The 12166-nt window shown below is 43.6% G+C and overlaps 1 protein-coding gene across 2 annotated transcripts in view; it reads right to left on the bottom strand.

Moving 5' to 3' along the window:
* Positions 1 to 12166, bottom strand: part of LOC119445477 (uncharacterized) — a 61364-nt gene that overhangs the window by 4703 nt on the left and 44495 nt on the right. The window contains exon 8 of one of the 2 annotated variants that reach the window (XM_049660573.1): positions 9786 to 10375. The exons of the other annotated variant lie outside the window; for it this stretch is intronic. Coding sequence (XP_049516530.1) covers positions 10356 to 10375 — 20 coding nt within the window. The 3' untranslated portion in view covers positions 9786 to 10355. Of the gene's footprint in view, positions 1 to 9785; positions 10376 to 12166 lie in introns of those variants that run through there. 2 annotated transcript variants of the gene reach the window in all.

Genomic DNA, 12166 nt, shown 5'->3' with positions numbered 1-12166 from the left:
CGTATATATAAGGGGTGGCTCTTATTGTTTAGCTTGGTTCTCTCTACGGTTACGTTTTTATCGTTTAGCTTCGTACGTCTGAATGTTTAGGTTTGGTTGTTACCTCTCGTTAAGTTATGGTTACTTTAAATACTAGACATTTTTAAAAGTACGCGTAACGCATTTATTTTGAAAGTCTTCACCTTGTGGTTTCTCAATTACCACAACGACGGCCCGATGGTCGGTGAGACGGGAGGATAAGGGGTTGTCGTCCAGTGACTTGACACGTTTCGGGTGCTATCCTCATCTGAATCTCATCGCCTCGCCGCTTCGTACTTACGACGCTTCTCGAGGCGTGCGGCTCGTTCTTCCTTCGTCTCCTCGGCTCGCTGCCTCCTCTTGGTTTCATTCCGACGACGAAGCCTGACGTCTCTCAGTCTCTCCGACTCACTTTCCATATCTGCCGACGAATCCCACCGATCCACCCCTTCTATATATACAATGCAACGCCGGCTCCGCCTCTGTTGCAACGCAGTTTCACCAGCTCCTCCTCTGACATCATGCCAGATGGCGCGACGAGCGGCGCTGTCAGCTGCAGCGATTGCTATAGCAACGGCTCAGCTCGCAGTGCGGACACAGCGAAACGCCGAGGATACGGCCAATGTAGCTCTCGCTACAAAACAGCCGTTCGCTTGGCTGAAACTACATTTGGTGCCAGCCGTCAAGAGTCATGAGCGCACCAAAGCAACTAAAACATCCACCCATCACATGCATTTTTGACACTGTTGTGAAAATCTGGTTAGCCAGATTTTATAACAGTTATTCAAGGTACAAAAAATTTAGCATTATCGTGAGGTAGAACACGATAGTGCTCAATTTTTGTATTTACTCGATTCTCACGCGCCCTCAATTGTAAAGCGCACCCGTTTTCCGTGACCAAAAAAAAAAAATCCCTTACAGTACCGCGCACCTCATGCTTTCATACAAAAATACAACTTTCGCTTATTTGGAAAGTCTAAAATTTACTCCCGGTGCACGTACTACAGTAGCGATGAATAAAAAAGTCGGTTTCGCTCGAAGGCGACAACATCAATTGCGATAGCAACATTAGTAAACCGCTATACGAAGTACGCGATGTGTCGCCTTTCGGGCGAAACTGCGAATTTTTTTATTCATCGCAACTTTAGTGCACCGGGAGTAAATGCTTGTTTTTCCAAATGAGGGAAAGTTGTATTTCTGTATGAAAGCATGAGGTGCGCGGTACTGTAAAGGATTTTTTTTTTTTTTGCCACGGAAAACGGGTGCGCGTTACAATCGAGGGCACGTCACATCGAGTAAATACGGACGAACAGGAAAAAAACTTCATTGATAAAAGCCCATGCGAGGTTGCCGGCCCAGGCCACCCGGGCATTATGTGCGGCGAGGCATAGCCTTTCCACCACTGCCCGGGCCCACTGGATTGCCCATAATTGGTCGTGTAGATATGAGCTAGTCAGAGCGCTGAGCCATTGCTCCTGGAGAAGGTCCGGTTCTATGTTGTCCTCTCTGTATATTGCTCTTATCTCTGTGCATATTCAAAGACGTGTGCCATATCTGCGTGTTCGTGTTTACAGAGCTTGCAGCTCGCTTCTGGGTATTCCCTGGAATTTACTCTAGCTGTTTAAGTGTACTCAGTTTCTGAAGGTTCTGGTTTGCAACCTTTTCCAATGTGTTTGAGATCTGCCTAGTTGTTTGTGCGGTTGTGGGTAAATATGGTAAATTATGAGGTTTTACGTTCCAAAACCACCATATGATTGAGGCACGCCGTAGTGGGGGTCTCAGGAATTACTTGACCACCGGAGGTTCTTAAAATGCATCTAAATCTACGTACACGGGTGTTTTATGCATTTCCAATCCATCGAAATGCGGTCACCGGGGCCAGTATCCTAAAAACCTAGAAATGATCACCCGGTATATACACGGCTGATACGTGCGTCGAGTGCTATTCATGCGTGCTGTTCGACAAAAACTAACCTGGGCAGAACACATAAAGGTTGCAGCAGATGCGTCGAGGTCGCTGGGATTCATCAGAAGGGATCTATCTTTGCTACAAACCTCTGTTAGACAACTGGCCTACGAAACATACATGTACGCACAAAGCTTGAATATGCTGCGTGTATTGTAACCCCCATCAAATTTACCTCATTAACACCGTTAAAGCAGTCCAAAACCGCGCAGCACCATTTAGATACTCTAAATTTGACTACAAGCACAGCAACAGCGAAATAAGAAAACTCTCTCAGTCTCTTCTCTAGCATACTGACGTCGAATTGCCCTACTCTGTTTATTTCACAGGATATACTTCTTCTCACAGGAACGCTCCTTCTCCCGCCGATGCGCACTTGTCGTCTTTTCAATTCATTGAGCGTTCAGCATCTTCATATGGTTCTACTATCTCCTTTAACTCGTTTTTGCCTGTTGCTAGAGCGGAATGGAATAAACTACCCGAATTGGTTGTCCTTGAGCCTAATCACGCAAAATTTAAGGCGTGCAAGCAAGTGGCTGCTCGTTCGATCGGCGTCCCGACGTCCACGCTCAAGTCTCCTGGCAAGCTAACTGCGCGGTGGTTTGGCTGAGTTTTGGGTGGATTTGACCTACTCATCTTTACCATCTCATATTTACAGGACTTACCTAGTGCTTGAAGCAGCGCTGATGTCTAAAATCTCTCCTGGGCAAGGGCCCAGCCCTTGGTCAGCCTCCCTTTCTCCTGATGATTTACCTTTGGAATCTTTCTTCCGCAGCGGTGTTAGCAGCATCCCTGTCGCGCTGGTGCCCTCGAGTGGTGGATTCATCCGGCTGAACAACCCACAGGCTGTCCAGGCCGAGCTCCAAGCCATGACGCGTCACTTCCAAATGATAAGCGATGTCCGACAATTTGGAAGAGGTGGGATAGTTTGTAGGTCATCAGATCCGACCTGTGTTGCAGACCTCCTAAAGAGTAAGATTTTTGCATCTGTGCCGGTGAGTGCGTTCATTCCTCCCCATCTAGCATGCACTAAAGGCATTGTCCGGGGCGTAGACTCTCGATTGAGCCCAACTGAGACTCTGGAGAAGTTGTCTGATGCTGGTGTCATAGCCGTATACCGATGCAACCGACTCGTAAACGGGGAAAAAGTTGCCACTGAATCGGTCATTGCTACGTTTGCTGGTATGTCCTGCCCATCTGAACTAAAAGTGTGGCCACTTATTTTTAGAGTGGATCCTCTCCCTTCCCGTCCACTACACTGTCGGAACTGTTGGCGTTTTGGCCATAGTGCAGGAGGCTGCAAATCAAATGCACGCTGTCGCGTCTGTGGTGAGGATCATTCCCCTAATGAGTGCACAGCTGAAACCGAAACATGCTGCCTGTGTGGAGGAAACCATGCGGCTGACTATGCAAACTGCTCGGCAAAAGCTAATGAAGTGCAGGTACTCGAGGTAATTGACAGGCGAAGATGTTCGCGGCAAGAGGCTATTGCAGTCGTCAAGGACAGAGCTTTTGGATACGCTGGCGTCACTGCGAGGCAGTCGACTTTAAATGAAGACAACTTGTCTAAACTCATTGAGTCAGCAGTGGAAAAAGCGATGACAAAGGCTATGCAACATATTGTTCAAACTGTTACGGAATGCATTTCCCAAGTGTTTACCGCTCAGATGACACAGCTGTTGCAAACAGCCGCAACACCAATCACCAAATTGCTTGCTTGTGCTGCAGAACAGGTAGCCAGTTCAGTCCTAGCGCCGAATACCAGATCGGACCCAACGTTTGTTGGATCCGATCCTTGTTCTTCGCGTCAGACAGACTCACAGGATGACATGGAAACAGGTCATGATACCAGGCCGCATAAGCGAACTGGTTCTCCAGTAACAGCGTCTTGTCCCTATTCCAAAAACAAAAAGGGTAATCCTATTTCTCATTCTGGCATCCAAGAAAGTACATTGCGACGGTAGTCGCTGAAGTAATTATATCAATTATATCATCACCATAGCTTCTTTAAAAGTGCTACAGTGGAACTGTCGTTCCTTGATTTCTGCTTCAATAGACTTAAATTGCTTAACTACACATCTTAACCCTGACGTAATAATTTTACAAGAAACCTGGCTTACTCCAGAGAAAAATTTTAATTTTAAAGATTTTCGACCTTTTCGATTAGATCGCCTTTCACTAGGAGGTGGTTTAATGATTTTGTTGTCATCTAAATTCTGTCATAAGGCTAAAATAGCTTTCAAGTTAATGTCTCCGGAATGTGAAATTTTGGCAGTACACCTTAGCATACCAGGCTACCGTACTTTTTCGATTATAAATGCTTATTTCCCTACGGGCGTACACAGTACATACCAATTGGATAGTGCGCTTGCTAGCTGCAAAAATCAAGTCATCCTTACTGGTGACTTCAACTCGCATCACGTATCATGGGGTTACAGAACAGATGCATGGGGGACGCGTCTATGGGACTGGACCATAGATAAAAATCTTTCATGCCTAAATATGAGACGACCCACATTTGTCCATGGCCAATCTCGCTCAGTGTTAGATTTGACGTTTTCTAGCACAAGTATTGCCGTGACATCTTGGACTACGGTTGATTTCTCTACAAACAGTGATCATCTCCCAGTATACTTCGAAATTGCATGCCCATTAACATCAGTTGAGCGACAAGACAGAATATTTGTTAATTGCAAAAAATTTAAAGACTACTTACACTTCCATTGCGTCATTAACTAATACTAATGACGAAGAAATTGGCTTGAAAATTTGTTCAGCGTTACAGATGTCCCAACAAAAGTCTGAATTCCTAATTCAGACAGCTAAACGTCCATCATCTAGTCCCTGGTGGAACAATGACTGCTCACGAGTTTATCGCAGAAGAAAAGCTGCTTGGAAAAAACTTCTACATAATCAGAGCCCACAAAATTGGAAAGATTATCAATTTATTTCGGCAACCTTCAAACGCACTGACAAACACGCAAAAGATGAGTACGATAAAAAACATTTTGATTATCTATCTGAATCCAAAAACAAACATGCTTTATTTTATTTCCTTCGATCTAGAAACAGACTCCCACTGAGCGTTAATGTAGACTCAATTGTCTATACCGCACAGGAAATGCAGGAGTCCTTAGACCTATTGGCTAAAGGATTGGAGAGCCGGTTCACAACGCGTCTTCAAAATTCTGTTCTTACTCCTACATTCTCGGACTACAAAGAGATATCCTATTCGGAACTAGCACAGGTCATGTTACGGTTACCAACTACAGCGCCTGGCCCGGATGGAATAACAAATGCAATGTTAAAAATTTTCTTACAAGAAGCCCCACGTGAGCTTCTGAAGTTGCTAAATTACTCTATTAGCAATGCATGGATTCCACATGAATGAAAGATCGCCAAAATTATTCCGTTACTTAAAAAGCAAGGGGCAGGGTATACTATCGACAACATCAGACCAATTGCGTTGACATCAAACATAGCAAAACTTATTGAAAGAGTGCTTCACGGGCATATAATGAAGTTTATTGATGAAAATCAATTGTTGAGTCCTTGTCAAATTGGATTTAGATCTGGCTATTCAATATGGCACGCGCATGTAGACCTTGAAAGTCGCATTAACATCGCCAGACAGAAAAAACAATATGCGGCGTTAGTTACTTTAGATATATGTAAAGCCTATGACAGCATTGAACATGCAATTTTAACAAATCGGTTACAGGGCCATGGCTTTCCAGGATATATTGTAGCATGGGTGCATGAATTTTTGAAAGACAGGGAATTCTTTTGTTTTCGAAGCGGCTATTCATCTGGTAAACACAAGCAAACAAGAGGTGTGCCTCAGGGATCGGTACTTTCACCAATATTATTTAATATTTTACTGAGCGGAATCCCCGTTCACCCAGGTGTCAGTACCTACGTTTATGCTGACGACATTGCCTTTTTTGGTACGGCTAGTGACCTATACTCCCTTTACGAAATTTTGCAGTCCTATCTAAAGAAACTGGAAGGCTGGCTGGATAGCTTACACTTAAACCTGAATGCTAATAAGTGTGCTATCCTTGTTTTTCCCGTTAAAGACCCAGTATACATATCGCTTAACTATCATCTCGAAGATATCCCACAAGTACAGTCACTGAAGTACCTTGGAGTTATCTATAACGGAAATCTTAACTGGCGGCCGCATATTGAATATCTTGCAACAAAAGGAGCTCGTACAATGGGCATTTTGCGCAAGTTAAGCAATCGAAGAACAGGTATGCGAAGAAAATCCCTTTTTATGGTATATAAAATGTACGTTCGTCCAGTATTAGAATTTGGCTGTGTTTTATTCTCAGCTGTTCCGTCATACAAGCTTCGACCGCTAGTTTTATTAGAGCGAGAGGCGCTACGTCTGTGCTTAGGCCTTCCAAAATACGTTGCAAATGCCGTATTATATCTGGAAGCGAGAATCCCACCTATTATATGCCGATTTCACCTTCTGACCGTTCAGACTTTCTTACGACTATATGAATCACCATTAAGCCGTCCTCAAATAATTTTCATCTCCGATCCACAATTATTTTTTGCCGTTCATTGGCCCAGGTTTCATACACCACAGATTATACTTGTGCAAAAATTACTTGAACCACTAAATGTGCAAATTCGCGACGTGCTTCCTAACAATACTCATTCAAATTACCTGGATATCAGGTTCGACGATATTTTCCCAAACCACGCAAACCTACTACCTTACAGCATCTTAAACGCCATGTTACAAGACCACCTAAGCTCCCTAGGAACAAATATTATCATTGCAACAGATGCATCACAGAGCGAGGAAAAGACTGGCATTGGGATATTTTGTCCCGCACTCGACTGGTCTTTTTCTTTAAGATTGCCCGATTTTGTGCCTATTTTTCTGGCCGAGTTTTTAGCAGTAATCCTAGCTTTACGTAAATTAGACCAAACGACTACAACAGCTGCTATCCTTACTGACTCCCTTTCTGTTTGCTCTTCCCTTACCGCCACTAATGATTCACCTATGCTAAAACTATTTTACTTGCTAGTTCCTGCCCATGTGCAATGTGTTCATTTGATTTGGGTACCTGGTCATAAAGGGTTGTTTTTTAATGAAACTGCCGATTCACTGGCAAAGACCTCACTTTCCGGCCCTGTTCTTCCCATTCTACCAGTGACTGCCCACATCACGGCGGCTTGATTTCGGATGCGATCAATTAGAAAAGCCTTATCCAACCCAGTTCTGACTGCTTCTCCAGATTATAAGCACCTGATATTTCCCTGGCGTAGCGAATCCTGTAACACAAAGATGCTTGAGGTCTCTCTCACCAAATTACGTTGCCGTAAACCCTCCCTAAATTTCTACTTACACAGGTCGGGTTTGGTTCCCTCCCCCCTCTGCCCGTTTTGTAATGAGGAAGAGACGATACACCACTTTCTTCTATCTTGTCGCCGCTTTACTGCGGCAAGAAAACGATTGTTGGAAATACCTTTTCGAAGGCTTGGCCTTGACTTAACAGACCCTAATATTCTTTCGATCGGGGCGTCCACTTTGGGATTCAGCCACAGGGATGCTTGCTTCGCCGTCCAAACGTTCCTTACAGACTCCAAACGAATACCCTGCTAAATTCTATCCTTTTTTTTGTACTTTCAAATTAATGATTACTCATTCGGTATGACTTTCTTGATTTACTTTAACATATAACTCTACGCTGTTCAATACTAATTTCATAGATATTCGGAAATGTATCCTCCATATTAATTGGGAATAATCCACCCATTTCTTGGCCAATCCCCCTCCGTGGGTAGGAGCCACAGGCGTGATAGGCTACAACAACAACAACAACGCAAAATTTCATGATTTATTATCCACACAACCTATGTAATCGTATTAACTACCAGCTCACCTTTCCTTTTGTTTCAATCAAGCTTTGTTTTTCAACTTTGCTTCTCTGTACAAAGTGTTCTTGAATTGTATTTCGCTCCGCGTGTTTATACTGTGCAACTTGCTTTTTTTAGTAGTCTTTGTGATTACTGTTTAACCATGTGTACCCTGTTGCTATTTATTCACTGCTTGACTTCTCACCTGTTCTCAAATTTTTATTCTGATCACTGACCAATTTTAATGTATTTTGTATATGTATTCGCCCCCCTTATGTAATACCTCAAGCAGGGGCCCTTAAGGGAATAATAAATGATGACGATGATGATGAAAGCCCAGGGACAGCGTAACAGACGCACGCTAACAGGCAAAAATGGAGTCGCAATATGTCCAAACTTACGTTTTCAAAATAGGGCGAGTACACGTACTTCTTTATTACTTAATAAATTCATCTTCAAAACCTGCACATGTAAGGTAGGCCTCATGCGTTCAGCTAAAACACACACATCTGTTAATATAAATACGAATAATATTCAACGGGTTCGTCGATTACATTCATTATTCATGATGTAGGCATTCAGAATTAGCCCCTGGGTGTGTGCCCATTCTTAAGCAGTCCTAGAGAATGGTATGTTCCACTATGAAAGAGGGGGTTTAGAAGCCTTAATTGTATTCGTGCATATGTGGCAATGTGACAGACAAGGTCACTATAATCAAAAGCATGTTTTGTTGATTTACACACATAACTCATATTTAAAGACTACATTCCACGTCCTCTTTGATTTTCAATTTTATTCTCTTCTACATGTTGCCTACTGCACAATTCACTGTGTACGTGCTAATGATTATGGAGACTCGAGTGGGTGGGAGAACATCGATACAGCCGAAGCAGGTGTTGTGTGCACCTATGGTCGCCATTTATCGCATGCGACCGAAGCGGATCACGTGTTCGCACAAGGTACCAATGCAATCAAACTCCACCTTTACAATTTAATACTTTATCACTGATGGTCGTCGTCTTCGTATTCTACATACACCATCTTCCCAGACACATCCCTAGTTATAATTATAGGTCAAATCTTGTCCACCAAATGACTAAAATTTACTATGCCTAATAATAAACATGATTTTAATGTTGCGCAGAAACTTGAAAACACCCACTCAAAGATGACCCCATCAGCCTTTATGTAGCATAATATAGCCATATCAAATAAAGGTTCGTTTCGCTTTGCATAGATTCAAAATGTGTACGTTTGATCTGCATAATTTTTTTTCATAAGACTGTTTTGTGGCAAAATTTGTTCGTAGAATATGGCTTTGGGAATTACGCTCTGAATACCAGGCATGCGTAATGGGGAAGTGCAGATTAATTTGACAACCTGGGGTTCTTCATTGTGCACCGAAATCAAAGTACATGAGCGTTTTTGCATTTGGCCCCCGTCGAAATGCGGCCGCCATGGCCGGGTTCAAACCAGTGACAAGGCCATAGCCTAAGAACAATGCCATTGTTCTATTTAGAGTTCTTTTAAGAACTCTACATAAAAATTTCGACGATTACTTCATCGATACGACAGTCAAAGACGCTTACCTAAGTTATACACTCCGTTCCAAAGCATCCTTCATTAGGAACACCAACTCAAATAAAATAGAGGAAGTGTTGTTTACCAGTGTTATCAGATACAAGGAAACACTCACTTCTACGATGAGTGGTCAAATAAATGCCTCTGGTCTAGGGATCATCATTTTAGCAATCCGTATAATAGACTCATCAGGAGGCTCGGTAGGATTCAGTGCTTCGTGCTGCTGAAATTACACCATGAACTTAAACCCACTCGCCCACATCGCTATTCTTATTCAGTAGGATAGTTTCTCTTGGCAGACTGAAACATAGCCGACGAAATGGCTTACTCACCAAAGAAACACATGAAAAAACAAAAACTGTATTTTCACAACATACAAAATTTGAATTGAGATAAATATGACACATCAGTAGTGAAAATTACCCATGAAATCGGTACCGGTGGCTTCAAAAAATTACTCGTTGACGACCAAGCCAAAATGCTTCCAAACGCGGGAACGCCCATATTTCTAGTTATTCACTGTTAGGGCCAGTGATAGATGTGAGGAGACTAGCTAGCAGCACTTGTCGTGACCGTTCGGGATCAGCCTCAGGGGTGAACGCAAGAATTTTGGCTGACCCGTGCGCAGACCAGCCTGCAGTCGTCTAGTCGGGGCTTGGGTCCAGGGTAGGCAGTGTTGCTTATATCCATCTGGTCAAAACGGCCGGGAAACCGCGAGGCCACCTGCCCAACTAAAATAGCTTAGTAAACGTGGCAGCAACAGCCACTTGGAGAGCCTGATGCTTTTCTGCCGCGATAGCCGGAACCCTGTGCAGCCACGAACAGCCAACGCTGCTGCAATGCTGAGCGAGCCGAGCAGTGTGTTGTCACCATTGGGTGGCATTCTGAGACATCACTGCCGTGCTGCTGGCTACTCTGAGCAGTGGCATCCTGCAAAGACAAGACAGATATGGTTGCGTGATTGTAGCACTAATGAAGAGATATGAATCGGCAGCTGCACTTGTTGATTCTGCCTATCATACGCAAGAGGTTGATAAAGCATTGACACCAACGCAACACGTTGAAACCTAGCAAACTGTGGTGTACTTAGAGTAAGCACAGCGAATTCAACAGTTTTTTTTTCTTCGAGCACTAAACAGAAGAACTGAAAGTTGGCGATTCCTTATTGCAGACAGACAACGGACAAACAACGGACAGAAACGAAGGCGAAACAATGTTGTGTGTTTTTCGAGACATGAGTGGTGATAAGAGGCATATGCACAAAGAAAGTATATAATTTTTACCACGAAACCGTTTACATTTCTTATAAAACTTAATTTGGATACTGTGAAGAAACCTTTCCTAAGGAACACCTCTAGCGTTAATAAATTTGTGCTGAAATGAAATGTGTTAGCCTGAAATTTGTTTTGTAATTACTGAATATGTCCGCATCCATTACATGAATCGTCAATGCATGACGAACCTCGCTGCTAACCTCTGAAGTGAAATCAACTGACAGCATTTCGGGTGGTGGCTCTTTGTCTCCTTTTCCTTATTCGCGTTTATCTTCTTTGCATGATATGCTACTAGCCTGAGCTAAAGGGTTGTCATATAAACCCATGCTCGCATGTATAGCAGAAAAATGCTGGCTCTCCCGTAAGCGAGAGCACATGTAAGCATGAAATGGCTACCAGCAAAGCAGATTGGCACCGCGACGCAGGCCTGAAAGCTTACTGAGCTGAAATAAACCTGTTTTCAACTGAACTTCGCTGCAAGTTTCCTCTCAGCTAAACAACCATTTGCAGTGCGCCAGACGCTGTGCTGCAAGGCTCGTCTCAGCCAAACAACCATCCGCAGTGCGCCACATGCTGCCCAGCCTGGTCAAGCAGTGTGGCATCATCTCTCGAAAGAGACGGCGCAAAACCCGCGCTGTGGAACTCACGGACCGCTGGCATTGAAAAAAGCATAGTCAACCCTGTCTGAGTACCAAAAGATTGCTGATGATGATGTGTGGTGTTTTATGGCGCATGGGCCAGTTATGGCCAAAGAGCGCCATGCCAGTGTTTGTGAGTTTGCATTGGAGCGATGAATTCTGAAAAGCAGATGAGCGTGGCTGTAAAGGGGCCTAAAAATAATCGCTGTAAAGTGCATAAAATATACATGTAAGATCATGGCAATTACTAATGAGGTGTACTATGAAATGAAGAATGCATTGAGAAAGAATGACCCAATATTTAAAATATTTAGGATGCAATAATTGACAAGAAGCACTACTGCCTAAACAGAGCCCTTGAACCACAAGGGCCTGGAGGCATGTGCTATAAGAAACTACTATCACAGCGGCATCCTCTGGAGAGAGGATGCACTATGAACTTATTGCGCTAATGACATGCAGGACCACCTCGTTCAAGAAATTGACAACTGCTTTGGCATTAAAAAGCGGTTCTTCACCAAGAAACATAATGGGATGAAGAGGGACATGATATCGGTAGGCTTGTGGAAAATATTTCCTTCTCTCTGTTTTGGCTTCCCGACACTCCAGGAGGACGTGGAGGACGGTCAGCCTCTCACCACATCTACCACAAGTTGGTGGTTCATTGCCAGTCAGCAAAAAACTGTGGGTGCCATATGTATGCCCTATTCTTAGACGACAGAACTGGACATCAGTTCGTCGTGTTTTCGTTACGGGGGGCCAGAAACCTAACTGTGGTTTAATCAAGTGAAGCTTATTATTTTTTTCAG

The sequence above is a fragment of the Dermacentor silvarum genome, chromosome 1 (genome assembly GCF_013339745.2).
Source record: "Dermacentor silvarum isolate Dsil-2018 chromosome 1, BIME_Dsil_1.4, whole genome shotgun sequence".
NCBI classification, from domain to species: Eukaryota; Metazoa; Arthropoda; class Arachnida; order Ixodida; family Ixodidae; genus Dermacentor; species Dermacentor silvarum.
Note: the sequence above shows the minus strand (reverse complement) of the source record. Positions and strands in the feature narration are given on the sequence as shown.